Source organism: Urocampus carinirostris, chromosome 13, assembly GCF_059441175.1.
Source record: "Urocampus carinirostris isolate Australia breed hairy pipefish chromosome 13, RoL_Ucar_1.0, whole genome shotgun sequence".
Classification (NCBI taxonomy): domain Eukaryota; kingdom Metazoa; phylum Chordata; class Actinopteri; order Syngnathiformes; family Syngnathidae; genus Urocampus; species Urocampus carinirostris.
In genome coordinates this window covers 14,695,403-14,713,617 of record NC_142361.1, presented here as the reverse complement: position 1 = coordinate 14,713,617, position 18,215 = coordinate 14,695,403, and the positions used below count along the sequence as shown (strand labels likewise).

At 39.6% G+C, this 18,215-nt stretch overlaps 1 protein-coding gene and 2 long non-coding RNA genes across 3 annotated transcripts in view; 1 reads left to right on the top strand and 2 right to left on the bottom strand.

Annotated features, from left to right (window-relative positions):
• The window catches only part of LOC148353789 (ankyrin-3-like), a 127,255-nt gene that overhangs the window by 26,960 nt on the left and 82,080 nt on the right, over positions 1 to 18,215 (top strand). Inside the window, exon 2 of the mRNA XM_088350924.1 lies at positions 18,013 to 18,114. Coding sequence (XP_088207050.1) covers positions 18,013 to 18,114 — 102 coding nt within the window. The remainder of the gene's footprint in view (positions 1 to 18,012; positions 18,115 to 18,215) is intronic.
• Positions 1,210 to 3,468, bottom strand: LOC148353792 (uncharacterized). The gene is made up of 3 exons (XR_015852569.1): positions 3,207 to 3,468; positions 1,994 to 2,179; positions 1,210 to 1,792 (listed from the first exon to the last, which is right to left on the bottom strand). It is a non-coding gene; the product is annotated as an uncharacterized LOC148353792 (long non-coding RNA).
• LOC148353791 (uncharacterized) lies at positions 8,884 to 11,776 on the bottom strand. The gene is made up of 3 exons (XR_015852581.1): positions 11,722 to 11,776; positions 11,570 to 11,648; positions 8,884 to 9,171 (listed from the first exon to the last, which is right to left on the bottom strand). It is a non-coding gene; the product is annotated as an uncharacterized LOC148353791 (long non-coding RNA).

Here is an 18,215-nt window from a genome sequence, read left to right as displayed (position 1 = left end):
CGAAGAACAACAGTGACCAGATGATGAAGGTGCTGTATCTGAGTCAGATCAGACGGCTTATGCTGCTTTTGGTATCCATGAGAACCAATACTATCTGTTTCATGTGGGGGAGCAAACCACTACCCCAAATATGGCCCGGAGAGGGATGTACTTGCTCAAGACAAATCATAGGAAGTGGGGTCAAGGCATCGGTGAACCGTTAACCGTGAGACTTAAATACTAGTCTTGAAGATATTGTATTGTTAATAAATCATTTGAAGTTTTATATTTAATCTGTAGACGTTTTAAGGGGGTAAAGCGGTAGCGAAACACGTGAAGTGGTAGTGTTAGTAGGTATGGACTTTGAGCTCTTTGTTGGATTAGGGTATCTTCGATACATACGTCTTAGTACGCATCGAAGAGCAAAAAGTGAAAATTGTTGACTTTGTTTTGTTTAGACCAAAAGTGTCAAACTCATGGCCTGCGGGGAAAATGTGGAGTGTCACATATTTTTATGTGGCCTAACAGTGCTGAATGAGAAAAGCACAAGCAAGAAATGAGCTTCATTGACTTGCAGATTAAATATGTCCACTGGATGTCAACAAACCCAAGCGCCACTTCCAAAGCTGGATTTGATGACTTCTATTAATCAACTAGAGAACAGTGAGAAAACCCATCCTGATATTGTTTTACTTACATTACAAGTCATGGACGCGCTGTTTAAGGTAATATAAAACTTTAATAGAAAAAAAGACCCTGGATGTTTAAAGAAACTTTCGCTCCTTACTCTAATATAAAAACAAATCTAACAGCACATTTCCATATTCAGGAAATAATATTGAACAAACAAACAAAACAAACAAAAGACATTTAAATCAATCATTGAAAATAGTGTTTATGCGCTACTTTTGTCACTTTCCAGTGTGCACGAGTTTCCCAGTGTTAAATAAACTAAAATCTAAACTAATTAAATTGTCTGTTTGCTTTTTGATCAACACTACAGGAGATTAAATCTCAGAGAAGGAAAACAACTCTTGAAAAAAATTTTAACAGTCGTTTTATAGTCCAATCGTTCATGCCTGAGTCATCATTTAATTTTGAGCCTCCAGCTAAAGCACAATTTCTACCAAGAGTTTACTATTCCAGAGTGTTTTTCTATCAGCTAAATGATTCTGAGACCCCTAGTTAAGATTGTTATGTGCATAGTATCCACCAGAGTCCAGTGTTTGACTGTCGAGCAGACTGTAGCAAGGTTGACGTCGTCTTGACTTTGACTTGATGCCAGGATCAACCCCTCCCGCCAAAAATTGTATTTTCTGTTCATTCTGAGCAAAACCCCTCCCCACACACGTAATGAATCTTGATCATTTACATACATATTGGATCTTGTTTAATTTTTGTCTTCGACAGAAATTAATCCTTATCATTTGGAAGCTCAAACAAATCTGAGGTGGGCCAGATTGTGCCAGCATGTCTCTCCTTTGCTCCTTCCCTCTGGCAATTTCGTAACCCGCTTGATCTGCTCGTCCTGGTCGCATACACCCCGCATAGTTTGGGGTCGTAGGTGACGGGGGAGGGAAGCCTTGTCCTTGAGCGAGGACCGCGCAGCTAAACCTATAAATCTTCCTCACGATGCGCATGTGTGTGCGTGATTATGCGCTCACGCGTTTTAGCATGCAGAATGACCACGACGGGATGCTTTACTGCACTTCTGGGACAGCCGAGCTCGTCTTTTGTGTAGCCCCAGTCCGTGGATTAGCGCAGGCGGACTCTTTAGATTTATGGGCAGGTTTTTACAAACTGGTAAGAGTTCCTGCAGCAAAGGACATAAAAAACGCTAAATCTGGAAAAGGAGTATTTGCAATTTATCAGATTGAATTGCAACCGCGGAATCAAGCGCGCTTAGATCAGGCGATAATCCACTGGGAAAAGGATAAACACATGTATAAAACCCGAAAAATATGTTAGATAAACAAAAGCATTTTTTTAAAAGGGAGATTGTGGAATATTTTACCAACAGATGTCGCTGTATTTTACAGGCGGCTCAGTCGTGGGTGGTTATCGCACAGCCCCAAGATGCGGAGGTCCAGGGTTTAATTCCAGCTACCCGCAGCCTCCTCTTGTGGAGTTTGTATATTCTCTCAGTGCCTGCGTGAGTTACCTCCGGGTTCCTTCCACATTCCCAAAACATTGTCAACGCCTGCCGGCAGAGATGGGAAGCTGTGTAGTTGCTCTCATGGACAAATTTCTACATATTACCTTTAGTTTTCTTGTATTGATGTTTAATGTTCTGTGTACTGTTACCCAATGATAAACCTGTTGCACCCTTGTCATCCTGTAAGGGGGATTACCACTTGTGAGGCCCCTTCTCAAGGTTTTTTATTTTACACGTGCTAAGGTTTTGAGTTTTTTCTTGCCTGCAGGTTGGTTTAAGATCAGAGGATGGTGTAATTGTAGCCTGAAATGTCTTTAGGGCTTGTATAAAAGGGCTATACAAACAAATACGCTTTGACTTGACTTGACATTGTGTGTCATGTTAATTGGCCAGTCCAAATTGTCCCTAGGTGTGATTGATCTTATGAATAATTGTCTCTGTGTGCCCTGCGACTGGCTGGCAACCAGCTCAAGGTCTCCCCTGCCTACTGCTCGAAGATAGCTGGGATGGGCTCCAGGAGCCCCACGACCCTAGCGGTGCAGAAAATGGATGGATGGAAATAAGGCAATACATAATGTAAATATATATTGTATATATCTATATTAATTGGAAAACACCAAGAATGGTTTCATAGACACCGCATTTGTTTCTATTATCAAATCAAAGAGACGCATGCAGCTGAAGACCCCTGTTGTAGTGCAATTAAAAATGAGTGCTACAGAGCACAGGGAAGATTGCAAATTGAGGAGACTCAAAGTGGCCACACCGCACAATTTTTCTTTTCTATTTTTTTGCCTAGCTTTTAGCAAAGCTTTGTTTTTTGGGGGTAAATAATACAGAATTTCAATCATTGTTATCATGGAATTATTCATGGAAGTAGTTTAAGCAACTGAAGATGCTAATAAAAAAATAGGAAGCACAAAATACACAGCAGGCTGTAGAAGATAAGATTTATATTTATACTAATCCAAACCATTTGATATAGTTGTTCTAACAAAAAAAATGGTAAATATTGCAAATGTCAAACATATTTTTTCCTGTTAATGTTTCATGATTTACCACTTGCCCTCACCTGCGCTCACTCGTTCAGCCCCAGCTGCCAATCGTTCGCTAATTCGTTCTTCTCCTATCTAAACAAGTCATTCTTGTTCAGTCCGTCAGCTAACCTCTTCACATCCAAGGCAAGCATTTTTGACTCTGGCTCCTTCACAAAATCCTCAACAAAGTGACAAACAAATGGTCAAAAACAACAATAAAACAGTTTGTAGCAGAAAACAAAAAAAACAAACCTCCCAAACCAGGATAAAAATGAGAAAAGCTGATGGCGGCATTGATTGTGGAAAAAGACCACACCCTTGGGCTCTGTCCAAAATGTCCTCATGAAGGTTTGGGGTGATTAGAGACAGGTGTGTGAAGATTGGACACACCTGTCCAAATTCCAAACCCATTAGGCGCCCTCTGGTGGAAGAGGGCGCGTCAGACCCCAACAGCATTCTTGTTAGAAATGAGAAAAACATAGTCACTCTAAATTCAACTGGATTAAAAGAAGGACAAGCTTTATACTTGGGTTGATTTGAGCCGACTTCTTGTGTTATTTTGCAGGGACAAACCCACTAAAGTTGTGTAATTCTCCATTTTTTGAGCAAAACAATTCTGCAAAAAAGAGAGTTTTGTTCAAAATACCACCCCCCTGAATTAGCTAATCTTTTACTTAACAATCTGTTTCGAATAACCCCCCAAAAATCGGGCATCTTTGTACAAGACAACAAAGACAAATGGGTTTAAATGGAACCATTTATTGTGTTGGTCCCATTTTTGACCCAAGTGTTTATAGAATGATGTTGAAAATGTACTTGCATTATGAATCACAAACGCAATATTGAGAAAACCAAACTAGCATTTTAAGAAGCTCTTCACTGCCTATGACGTATACAGACTGGCAGTGAATGTGTTAAATTCCCTATTGGTTTATTACAGTCAAGGACCTTGCCAAATTCTCACCACAGCGAGCTATGGATGGAATAAAAACTGGAAGGGGAAACTACGAGGTCTGAGTGTGTTTACTCCTGAGTCGTCCTCGCCTGCTGTAGCCTCCCCCATCGCCATGGCAACGCTGCATTCTTCTTCTTCCATTTTATTCTGAAATAAGGCTAATCTATGCATTGCTTTCGTGAATCGAGGGTGGGTAGGGGTCGTTGCAGGCACTCAACCAATAAAACAGCCAAGACACTTCATGGGAGTTTGTAGCATCTGTTATTCCCTCAGTCCACTTGTTTTTTCCTCTTGTGTCTCACTCTCCTTCCAAATATCTCACCCTGGCACTGACGAAATGTACCCATCATGCAACGCTGCAACAGTCTCAATAACACGTTTTGCAGCCTGTGAGCAAAAGCGCGGCCTGAAATTTTATTTTTAGGAAAAAAAATGTTACTTTTACCCAACGATGAGCTTATAACAAGTTCGAAGACTACATTATAGAGTCAGCCTGATGTCGCAAATATAAATACAGCAATCAAATGCTTGACTATTTGGTCAGTTTTTATTTCATTATTCTTTTATTATGTGTGCCTGTAAATCTTCTCCGATTTAGAAGAACATTTCTAAAAAATCTCCATAGTAATTTATTGTCCGGAATTGGCATCTGTATTCTGCAGTGTGTGGCCTTCATGCATACAAACTCATTTGCTGGCCACCCACAGGCATAGTAGTCTTTTTAAAGTACTCTATACTTTGTTATGTTAGTTACGCTATGTTTTCTGCTTACGGCACTGTTTTCCCATGGAAACAGATAGTGATCAGCTCCACCATTTTCAACATGTGTTTTTCCACATGCATGTGATACCATTCTGTGTGGCGTTATTAGACTATTACAACTAATAAAAACATACCTTTTACATCTTGTCAAAATACCTTTTTTCAACCTTAGTAAAAGTGATTAAAGATTAAATGCGACTAAAGTTGACATTTGGATTGAGATTGTGAGATTTTAGATCCAGACTATTTTTTACATTACAGTAAGCAGTATTTCACAAACCACAGTTCTCAAAGCCCCAGTGTGTAATATTTGGACACTAGATGGCACTGTGTTGTCTGGTGCGAGCAAGGACCAGTGCCACAGAGCACAGCGTAGCGTCAGGATGTCGGACAGACATGGTGGTCACCTAAGTCGGGATTCCACTAAGAAAAGGAATATAAATTTCTCGACCTATGATTTTTAAAAAAAAACAACATTTTAAGATAGTTCATGTATTTTTGCCTTGTATTCAAATCAATTTTTTTTAATTAAATGAAATAATTTGTACCACTAGGAGGCACTTATTATTACTCTCTGTCCCTTTAAAAATGTTTTTTTAAACAACAGGAATTACACATTCAATATTGATGTATTAGCCTTGATTAAATTAGTTTACTGTTTAAATCTAGGCTTAAAACACTTCTGTTCCATAGCTTATGAATGATGTCTATTTCATGTTGACAATATTTGTGTATCATTTTTTTATTGCAACATCTGTTGCTGCCTGGTCAACACGGAAGGGGAATTACCGAATGGGCTGTTCCTTCATTTTCCTCATGATGAGATTTTTGAGTTTTTCCTTGCCCTCATTTAGGTTTTAGATCAGGGGATGGTGTAATAATAGTCTGTGGTGTGCAATACTCTGTGGTCTGTGCAGCCCTTGGGGGCGTGACAAATAACATGACTTGCCCTGACTGTGACTACAGGGAAATGGAATTCTTAGTTTCTGTAGGTTTTATCCTGTGAATCACTGTTTTTTTTAAACATTTTTTCAATGAGTGGTTATTATTTCAAGATTTCTCCAGATTTTTGGGGATCCCACTGAAAAAAGGCTTTCTTTTCTTAATTTGTCTTTACAAAATTCGTAGAATAAGCCATTATACAAAAGTGTCTGATTTTGCAGATGGACGATAAGTTTGCTTATTTAAATCCTTTTTTTTTACTACAGTACGAAAAATATTACATGAAATTATATAACCGTCAAGCCATGTCACATGGTTTATTTTATTTTAAGCATTAAGTTTCTTATTCTCATTCATGTTCTTGTTTTAGTAAAATATAAAACAGGGCCTTAGAAATGAGCAGAAATTATCTAAGACTCTTTGGAGTATCCTTGAAATTATCTCATCTCATCTCATCAGCCGTACCGCTTATCCTCATTTGGGTCGCGGGGGGGCTGGAGCCCATCCCAGCCATCTCCGGGCAGTGAACACAATTTTGTCCACAGGATGGGATACACGCAACCCAATTTTGAATGTTTCTTTGGGGATAAATCTTATCCAAAACTGACCTGCCTATATTTAGCCCAAAGTCCAATTTACAGAAGATGTCCTGTCTTGTGTGGGTAGGTCTTGTTCAATTAAAACAGATATAAATACAAAAATCAAAAGAGAACGTGTTGTTTGCAGAATTGGGCATGTCAATTTCAATCCTTAAGTTAAGGTGACTGAATTGAATGTCTATGAGTCAAATAATACACAATGTCCCCATATCATCTTTTTTTTTAATCAAACCTTTTGTCTAAGTTGGCCAACAAAGACTGAAATTGAAATTGAATTGTCATTATAGTCAGTATTAACAATGTTGTGAAACATTGTACAGTATGACATGAGATTGGACATGGCACTCCAGGGTAAACATGTAATAAAGATTTCAAAAAGGATACAAATATAAAAGACTATCAGGATGAAAATCATAAAAAAATATTGTAAGACTGGCCTAAGCAGTAATAATAGAGCAATATTTTTGAATGAGAAAGAATAGTGAATTGTAAGAATGCAATGTAAATAAGTAAAATAACATTTAGTGTCTCGGTTGCCATGGCGCCCAATTGGCCCCGCCCATGTGGCGCCAGCTGCAGCTCCTTGACAGATTGGCTTCCCTTCTATTTGAGCTCAGTGCTCTCACTCACCCTTTGTCAGGCCATCAACAAACCTCTGCCCTGCAAGACGTGGGTTTTGACTCTGTCCGGTTCCCTGCCTGTGTTTCCTGTCTGGTATTGTTCCCGTCTATTTTGTCCTGTCTTATATAGATCTCCAGTTTTGTTCCCGTATAGTTTGTGTTAGTTTTGATATCAATGCTGTCTGTCCCGTCCTGTCCGATATCGCCCCATCTGTGCGATATCTGCTCGGGCAATTGGAATCAATCTCGTTGGTCTCTTGCTTTCTGTCGTTCCACGCCAGACTTCTGTCTTTCTTCTTTTGCCCAGCGATCGCCAAATCACTGGCGTTTTGTGTTAACGTGCATGACTGCCCCATTTCCCGTAAAATAAAAGCTTGTGTGAGAAACATCATGCATTTGGGTTCTCATTCTGCTGCGGTTTATGACATTCAACAGCAAAAAAAAAAAAAAAGTCACAAAGTAGATGTTTTTGTAGATTAGTGCAATAGTATATGTTTTCACAATTTCATTTAGCAGCAGAAAAAACCCAGAGTCACAAAATAACTGGTCGATAAACTATACTAAAGATATATATTTTTTTAACTTTGATGCTAAGTAATATTTTATACAAGGATTCGAGGAGTCGATCCAGGAGTGACAGTGACAGCCTTTGAAATATGGTTTGGCTGGGTTGGGGGAGGCGAATGCTGCCCCCAATACCATAGAGTGAACGCTCCTAATCCTCTCTTAAATTGTCCCCATTGACTGTTTGTCGGATGGGTACTGGGGGAGGGTAGGCATCCCACCTGATATTGTTTTTCTGCAGGAGAGACCTCAACAAAAATACATCCCACTTGCTGAGTGCAAGTCCCAGTCGCGTGCCACCTGCACACAGAGGCGCACATGTGTTCTTTGTTGGGGGGAAAAAAAGAGCCGATAAGAAGCATTGACAAAGAGTCGCATGCCTGCTTGCTTTGAGAAAGAGAGGGAAAGTGGGAGGGAGTGCGGGATGGTGGGTGGGATCGTCAAACCGCGGGTGGGAGGGATGCAGGGAGGCTGGCGGGCGGGGTGACACATCCCGGCATAGTCGCTTTGACTGGAGGATTTGCACCGGCGTCCATTTGCAAAACACTCGCCTGCCCGCCTCACCTCGGATTTCCACTCGGCACAAAAAAGCCGTCCTCTTGCTCCTCTTCTTCCTCCTCCCGCTGCAGACTCAATGAAGGTGAGGAAGAAAGGAAAGGAGGCGGAAAAGGAGGGAGAGCCCGTTGATGTTATGGTAAGTCACAGGGGTGGTGGCAGAGGAGGGTAGGTGGATCTAGGTGTCTTCCCTCTACGCTTGAAAGGTAGAAGCTGAGGGGTTTTACCTGATGTTTATCTCTCCCCCTCAATGGACGGGGACTGCTTTGGTGCTTTGTTGACTTAGCCATCTCAGCATATTCTCCATCTGTACCTCCTCCGCTCTCCTCAGCTCGCGCCACGCAAGGAGCATCTTTTGTTGCTGGCATCTCCTTTGTGTAATTTTAATGTCGAAACACAGGGTTGAAAAAAGTGAGCACTGAAGGGCCGGGCCTAGCCGACATCGTTGCTCTTTCAGGATGTTCAGGTTTGTTGTTGATGTTCAAAGAAGACGGCCGGGTGGGAAGGTGTTGTCTCTGTCACCCTCTGTGAGGAAAACTTGCTGCTGACCATGAAAATGCAACACAGTGAGGAATTTATTTATTCATTTTTGTGTCTTGTTACATCTTTCTAGGTGATCCACTGATTTAACTGGATAGATTTTGTGTAATTTCTTTGGTTGGAGCAGTAGCAGGACCCAAGTCCTCTAGTAAGGGTTTTAATCCCAAATGTGAAAAAAACTTTCACTACAGTAAAATAGCTACATTATATTCATAGTTCTTCTCACTAAATGCTGTTCCTGATACACATTTGAGTGTTATTATGGCTGTGACGCATTCAAATACTACATGCATTGGTTATATTGTAAGATCAGAAGAAGTACCATGAAGTTTTTCAGATGGAGATAACGCAAAAAAAAAAAAAAATCAAGGGTGGACTGGAAGTATGTTGAATATAAATACTTCCGACTAATGGCCATCAACGTGCATGGTGTAGTACATCTACTCGAGCAGCAGCAAGTCAACTGCAGGAGAGAGAGTGGGAAAGGTGAGAGGAGAGAGAGTGGGAAAGGTGAGATGGCACAACATTCATTTGGACAGGTAACTTAAAATTAGTTTTACCTGGTTATATCAGTATCAGAAATTATTTTCCCCCCATTTTATTAACACTCCACTTATTGAAACATGAATATTTTGTTTGTTTGTTTGTTTGTACATGATTCAATTGTTTGTTTGTTTGTACATGATTCAAATTGAATCTTTTCTTCCGGCGCCGTCACGAATGGCAGCCACTCCAGCAGCTCCCGTGTTATTTTCGATTGTTCTCGATTGTTCTCAGCTCAGGGATGCTGCTGGAAATGTGAATTTCCCTTCGGGGATGAACAAAGTATCTATCTATCTATCTATCTATCTATCTATCTATCTATCTATCTATCTATCTACTCCGACACACCTGATTCAAATGATTCCTTCATTGGGTAGGTTCTGCAGGAGCCTGATAAGAGACCTTATCATTTGAGTCAGTTGCGTTAGAGCAGGGGTCGGGAACCTTTTTGACTCAAAGAGCCATAAAAGCAAAGAATATTAATTTTATTTTGGGAAAGAGCCACACCATATATTATGAGACAAATTTACTAAATTGCTAAACCGGCGCCCCAGACAAAAGCTTAGTCTTCAGCACATTTATTTTTGATGATTTGATCAAAATTATGAAAAGAGAATAATGCCAGAGCCCCTGTCCCAAATTCAACAAACAGACCACTTTAAACTTGTCTCTTTCTTGCAATTACTCAAGATCGGTTAAACTCCTTTTGACCCTTTTTTTCATACATATTGGTTTCAAAACCAGATGCAAGCATTTATTTTGTAAAAACGTCACAACATTCTGAGAATAGGGAGCCTTATGTGCTTACCTTTGGCGAGAGATGGGAGGGAATGCTTGTACTTTTTGCATAGCTCCACCCATCCCTCCCACTCACCCAATCAAATGACTAAGTTCTCTTCCGGTGTTTTGGCGTATTTACAGTTCTGTGGATTCATCATAAAGTATCTGAACACTGAACACAGATTATATAGTGAACTTTTAAATAAAGGATTCTTTAGCGTTGTACAGCCAAAACGAGTTTTTTTTCCCCCTTTTTTGTGTGACACCTTGACTGTAAACTGTAGTGAAAAACGTGCCCTATATATACTGCGAAGTGTTACTTTTGCACTTAGCTTTGTTTGGCTTTACGTGTACCTGAAAAGGATTGACAATTCCGGTTTTGAACAAGATGGAGAAATTTTGCATGCGATCAAATTGGTCTCTGAGCCACAGATACTCATAGAAAGAGCCATATATGGCTCGCGAGCCATAGGTTCCCGACCCCTGCGTTAGAGGGAGAAACTAGTCCAAACATGCAGGATAGGCTGTATTTAGAACCAGGCAAAACATATTCTAGTTTTATGTTATACATTTGTTTTCTAGTAAAATGAGACCATTTATACTTGAGATAAGCAAAATAGTCTTATCTAGCAAATGTAGATTTTTTTTTTTTGATGTTGGGTATTTTTTTCTCATCGTAACTTTTTCGAAAGAGAGCAAAATGATGTATCATTTTCTAGACAAGACAACTTTGCTTTTTTTCAAGATTACAAGAGACGACATAAAATATCTCAAATCAAGAAAGCATGTTCTCAAAATTAGGCCAATAAGACACATTTTGTGTTGGAGGACGATACATATAAAACATAATATAAATATTTTTTCTTTGATTTAACTTTTGCACATTAGTTTTTACAAAATTGAGGAAATGTTTTATATTCTACAAACCAAACAATATCTCGTTTTACCAGATAATTTGGCAAATGTTCACGTTGCAGCAGAAACTTTCGAAACAGTTTTGAATGGCTTGGTCTCTTTGATAAAATGGCTTGGTCTATTCAATACCAAATTTGCATTTCCCTTGAAAAAAAAGAGAGCATTCGACGTGAAATAAACAAAACATATTGCAATATAAGTCAGGTCTGTTGGTTATGAAATTGTTTTCACAACTAAGCTAACCATGAGCTAGTCTGGTGTACCTATGGTTCCTTCCAAATAGCAGCAGTGTTAACTTGTTGTGAGATTCCTCACACATTTTTTTGGTTTGAACAAATTTATTGACACTAATAACAGCAAACAAAGAATGTGAGGTTTGAACAATCCTTCTCGACAATCTTAACAGCAATCAAGCATATTCACAATTTCGTTATGTCTGGCAATATGACGTTTTAACATTTTTTTTTCTGACATTTTTAACATGACCTAATAGTTAACTTACATGTTTTTGCTTTGAGGTCAAAGTTTCCCCAGAAAAGTTTGTTTTCATCACTTCATTGTGATAAAGATAACGTGTCATGATTAACTCTGTGACATGGAACACTGCCAGAAATGTGCTTTACCTGTTTTTGAACCAATGGATTGTGGCACCCAAACAGCAATTTGACAGCTATGAGAGCGTTGTGTCCTGAAAGGATTGTACTTTTGAAACAAGAGAAGGTTAAAGCTTACTTGTCAAATTGGAGGCATGCAGACTGGATCTGGCTTACCATACCATTTTATTTGGATCCGCATTAGCCTTGAGAGTGAGAATGAAAGGGGAATTCGACTTGTACACAAATTGTTGAATGAATTATGTGGCTCACACTGTATATAAACTCTAGATTTGTTTTGCATTTTGCTGATTTGGAGAATCACTGATTGTGATATGAGCGGAAACATACGTGAGCATGTTTTGGCACTGGTAGAACTTTTGAGGCCTGATGCTGGGTGCCTCTGGCTTTTATTTTGTAGCTGGACAGTGTGGTTTTTGTTTAGTCAGGTAAGCGGTGGATCAAGTAAAACAATACAATCGCTGTGGCCAGTCAGTGGTTTGTTGGATGTACTCTCGGCTCAGCCAGAACCATCAGCACATGACATCAACACCGTGTGTCCATGCGCTTGTCGTCCGTAGGCACTTTTATGACAGCTGGAGGTGTGTTTGAATGCGTTCGTTGTGAGGAGGAAGGATATTGCAAAACTATTTCTTAAACAGCACAAGATATAAAGTACAGTATATTCCTAAAAGACCTTCGGCCCTCGCTCTCTGCGTTATGGTTGAAGCAGGAAAGCAATGTACAGTATCCTATGAACACGAGGGAACTTTACAGTATACTCCCTTTTTCAGACTTTTTATTCATTCAGATTTTGAAAATCAAACTGAACTTTGCCCGATTAGCATCATTTTACAAAATTTTAAAACCGAATCCCATCAATCTATTTTCTGCACCTCTTATCCTCACTCGGATAATAAATATAATTGTCTGAAACAACAGAAGGTAGATACCATTGTTTATTTCAAGAACTATTTTTTTGTTTTGGTAAAATGAATATTATTATTATTATTATTATTATTATTATTATTATTATTATTATTATTATTATTATTATTATCATTACTATTTGATAAATTTATTCTGTTTTTAATTACTGAACCCTTGCAATTGAGATTGCACAGGAGGCCAGTTCATTATTTTGACTGTTATTGCACGCTGGTTGTTTGGACTATCATGAACTGTTTATTATTGTCACTTTAGCCAATCATGTTGCTGTTCTTTGATTTTCCACACCCATTTGAGTGGATCTGCTTTTTCAACCTAGGAGATTTAAAAATAAAGAGGTCAGGGGTGGGCCTTTAGACTTGCACTCCTGTTCTCCTTGCATGCTTGAAGTCCACAGATGTCTTCTTTCTTTATTTTTTGTATCAACTAAAATGTAAATGCATCATTGTTATTATTATCAGTAGCATAAATAGTAAAAGTAATAGGAGTAGTATTAGTTTTAATTTGGGCCAGTCTCTAAACACTACCTTGCAAATATTTTTTGCCCATTTATCCTGACATTTATCTTATTCTTCTCTTTTAAAACCCCACAATGTCAGAACCAGAACAGGAGGAGGACCCAGATGCGTAACGTTTCTCACACAAGCTTTATTTTACGGGAATGGGGCAGTCATGCACGTTAACACAAACGCCAGTGATTCGGCGATCGCTGGGCGGAAGTAGTAATGCAGAAGTGTTTTTTGGTTGTTGTCTCATTAACATAATCATTGGGTGCTATTGTTTGGACTCAAAATGATTCTGGTTGCGAGATTTGTATAAGATTGACCCACAGGTTTAGAACGTTCACAATCTGCCAAACTTTGGCCGATCAATGACACTTTTGAAATTATAAGTGTAATTTACAGTATTAAGTTGCAATCAATCATGCATATTATGTTTTTTACTAAGATTTAATATTTTGCACTTATCTCTTCTGATTACTTTACCCTATTGAACTAGTGTTGTATTAGTACAACGTTCTCATAAAGCTTTTTTTTCATATTCATTTCCAAAAGCCTCTTATGCTATTATTTAAGTGGCTGAAATGTTATGTTTTTCAATGTTTGGGTTGAGCCTTTCTTCCGTGTTTTTCCCAGAGTGAAATCTGTCATTCCATCTTAAACAATGTATACTATGTTGTTATCAATAAAAACAAAGACAATTCTAATTCTAATTATACGTTTTTATTAACAAAAAAAACATGAGAAAATATGGGTGATGCATTTTCTCATTCTTGGTATCAATTTTCTCATTGTATTAAACGATGTGTTTTATTTTAGTTTTATTTACTCTAGTTTTAGTAAAATAGTAGTAGTAGTATGATTATTATTAGATAGATTCTAGTGAGCAGTTATACTTTTTTCTTATCTTACTAGAAATTTTGATCTATGATAAAATAAGAAAGACACATATTAGAATGAGGGCAGCACGGCCGCGCAGTGGTTAGCGCGTGTGCGACACAGTTCTGAGGTCATGAGATCAAACCTCTTGTGTGGAGTTTGCATGTTCACCCCATGTTTGTGTGGGTTTGCTCCGGGCACTCCGGTTTCCTCCCACATTTCAAAAACATACATATCGGGTTAATTGGCCGGTCCAAATTGTCCCTAGGTGTGAATGAGCGAGTGAATTGTCTGACCCTGTGTGCCCTGCGACTGGCTGGCAACTGGGTCAGGGTGTCCCCTGCCCATTGCCCGAAGACAGCTGGGATGGGCTTCAGCACCCCTGCGACCATATAATAGGATAAGCGGTGCAGATAATGGATGGATGGATGGATATTAGAATGAGAAAGTTATTTGCCGATTTGTGCAGTATACTCAATTTCGCAAATACATATGTCACTTTTTTCCACATGTCACAATATCCTATTAACTACGCTCATCATAAATATCCTGTCAGACATGAGAAAATATGTAAACGTTTATTGTCCTCTGTAAATATTTTTTTAATCCTACGTTTTTGAGCTTATTTAAGACAAAAAAGTGGAAGTAATCTCATTAGGATTACACGGCGACCGTTCAATCAGACCCTGTATGGAAAGTTTCCCCTTAAATGAGCTGCTCAGTTGGACCGCGACAAGCTCTATTAAGAATAAATCCACGACTCTGCGTCGTATTTTTACAACGCCGTCCTGTGAAGCTTAACCTATGCGCTTCAGGGCCGCCATTTTCTTTCAATATACGACATTGCTTGCGAGCTTAGCGCCATTCTTTTCATGAATCTGCTGCCCCACTCCCTTTTGATGCACCTTCATCTTGAATGGACAGATTTTCACAGGGCGGAGCCTCTGCATATTGGTCACCAAGTATTAAAGGATAAAGCCCCCATTTGAGATCCATCATTGGAGATTTAAAAGATGTAATCTGCCACTTAAACCAGCCTCATAAAGAAGAAGGGAAAATAATATTTTGGAGGAGTGTCACATGATGTCCATCAAATGAGATATCGGAAGCCTCCAACGGGTTTTGAGCTTCATGAGCCATGGCATAGGTTTGGATTTGGCATTGGAAAGGACATTGGCATTTTTTTAGTGATCAGCTGATATTGTTGGGGCCAAAACAATGATTGCCCCATCCGTCCATCCCAAAACTTCATAAGCAAATTTGTTAGTACCAATGACACATTCCAACCTGTGCACTATGACGTCAGAGGCATGTTGTTGATTGCAGGCAAGCTACAGCAGGCATCAGGTTTGCTTATGTAAGAAAGAGGACAACTGTTTGGATTTATACCAACACACAAACTCTCTCTCACACACACTGGCTGCACGGATGTTATCCTGTATGATAAACTTTCATGAGCAATGAATGACTATGGAATAGCCCAAAGTCAACTCAGGAGATTCCACTTCGATCCAGCAATATTTGTCATATATGTCTTGGATTTTGCCAATACTATAAAATGCAGTTAAGCTTTAATCGAGGTTGTTTGATGGATAAATGATAGCTTTTAGAGCCTATTTCTTTGGTGGATCCGTGATTGATTGAAAACGAGGTTGGCAAAAATCAATCAGGGATCGGCAAAGGACCATTGTGATCAGCGGTTTTAATCCATCTATTTGTCTCTGAGACAAATTCTTTGATTGTGCAGCTGTCACAATCCCCCACTTCCTTTTCCTGTTTCACACCAGGTTCCCTTTCTAATTCTTGCTCTCCATCTCTTTCCTATCTTCTATGTCTCTCCACCGTTGCTAATTTGGTCACTCAAGTTCACATTTCCTCCACAGCTGCAGTCACTTGTCTTGATTTCCCTCCTATAACGACTCTCACTTGTCAATTCTTAAACAAACTGTCTCCTTGGAGTTGTGCTAGTCCCCAAGCACTCTTGTCTTAGCTTATTGTTATCCAAGTGTACCAAACCTTTTTCTGCCATTTTGCATCACAAATGTTACCTTCCTACCTGACTTCATGTGTACCAAACCCTGCCCAAAAAAGTGACCACCATTTTCTGTACTTATCCGATTTTCTGCGCACTGCCTCTGTTATAATTGCCTTTTTTGGAACATGTTTGGCAGCTTGATTGGCGCCAACAGCCCGGACAAGCTGATTGGTGGCCACACCCTTCTAGAACCCCGACTTCAGTTCAAACTTTGTCAGATCGTTGCGAGCTGTTGTGTTTCACTCAGTGAGCTTTCCCGTCCGACTTCATCCCTGTTAAAACCTTTTCCCTGCCTGATTCCCGTTTTTCGACCCGTTTCCGAACCTGACCACGCCTGTTTTGCCTGCCACCTGCCTACGACTACTATTACGAACTCGACATCGCCTCTGATCTCCAGCCCTGGTCAAACGACGTGCCATTCCCGCCTGCCTTCTTCCGACACGGAAGTGTCAACCCCGCCATGCTTGATCCCGCTCTCCGCCAGTCTTCAAATCAAGCAATCAAGCAAGCCTTACTCTCACTCCCTTTCAATAAAATCTGAGAAACGCATGCAATTGAGTCCTGTGTCCGTTCTGGTCTGTGACAGCCTCTGCACTGAGTGTATTCTTGACACTAGCTTGATCTGTCATATTGTTAACGTCTGGGTTTTTCTTTTTTGCCCTAGAGACATTTATGTTCGCACCTTAAATTGTGAGATTGTCTTTCCGCTTATATAAAATACAGTTATTGAGACTCTTTTGTCCATTGGAATAATATTTGCTCCATTTGAAGTTTTTAGATAATTTCAATACTTAGTGATTCAAAGTAATTGCTGCGGATGTTAATTTTCTTTTTTTAATTCTCCTTTACTCGTTGCTTGTTTGTGTTCTTCTAATCTGTACACAGTAAAGAATTGGGTTGCTATCAGCTTTATTGTCCTGTTAGATTTCTTAATATTGTCACATATAATTCTGCTGAATATTGACTGTTTTGCCAAGCCTTTGTTGTGTTCATCGGAACTGCTTCCCCGAACAAAAGACATACTCTGTTTTGGTTGAGTTCAGCTGATTTGATCAATAGTGTTTCCTCTTCAAGTAATCGTCTGACAATGTTCAGGTTTAAACATTGAAAAGTCGTGGATGTTACGATAGTGCTCTTAGTCCTTAATAAAAAGCCTACTCTATGGGTCCGAAATCAGGCCAGTGCAGAGCATTCTTAGTTCACCAACTGTCAATCAAAATTAGGTTTTATTATCTTTGTACATGCTGACGTGAAATGCACATTCCGTAGTTGGTCAGCTGTAGTGGCAAAGGCCATGAGAGCTGAAAACTCCTCTCTGTGTCTTGGACTTTGTTGTTCTCTAAATAGGGGCTGGGATAGGAGCTCAAGTTGAAAGGTCTTAGTAAGCAGGAAATGACCCTGTGATGATCATTTTCCATTCAGAAATATGTGTAGCACAATGTACAGTTTTTTTCCAGGCAGGTTTCTCTTTATGGGTGGAAACATTTTTTGGTCACTGGCTTTTGAAATGTGAACATGACAGGGAAAGCAGGGCATCGTTTTTAGCTTTTCAGCTTTTCTTCTTGTCCACTCTTCCTCCCTCCCTTTTCCCCTTGCTCACATTTTCTTATGGGGGCAATAATATGCACGCTCATCATTTTATGAAGTGCATGAAGCCTCGTTTTAGAGGGCAGCCCAGCGCATTCGTTGAGGCTGCAGCAGAAGGCTTTCGTGTCGGGATGGAAACTCTGGGAATCGAAGCATGATCGGGATTTTAAGGAAACTCGTTCGCTGCCCTTCGGGACGCGGTGACTGATGCTCGTGCTTGGGATGAGGAAGCTTGTCAAAGCACTCCTGTTCCATATGCCTTTGGTCCACAGGATGCTTTGCTTAGGAAATTTTCAGCTGGACATGAGGAAATCGCAAACTTTAAATACAAAAATGCTTTTTGACCATAAAAACACGTACTGTACGTTTTCAGAGGACGCTAGCTTTGCTCGTCTTTGAGATAGTATCCATTGGAAAAGATGACTGAGTTTTACCTGGTACCTGAAAATACATTTTTTTTGGTGTCGTTTTTTTCTACATTGTTTGGCCTGAACTCATATGCTTTTCTGTTTTCTTCTTTGCAGTCTGACAGTAATGCCAGTTATTTGAGAGCTGCCCGCGCTGGAAACCTTGAAAAGGTCCTTGACTACATCAAGTCTGGGGTCGAGATTAATATTTGCAATCAGGTGAGCTGAACTAAAGCTAGCATGACCAGTAACTATTCTTGTCCACAACTAGCTTAGTTTTGTCCTCTTTGACCTGTAGCAATAGGGAAGATGTTTTTGCT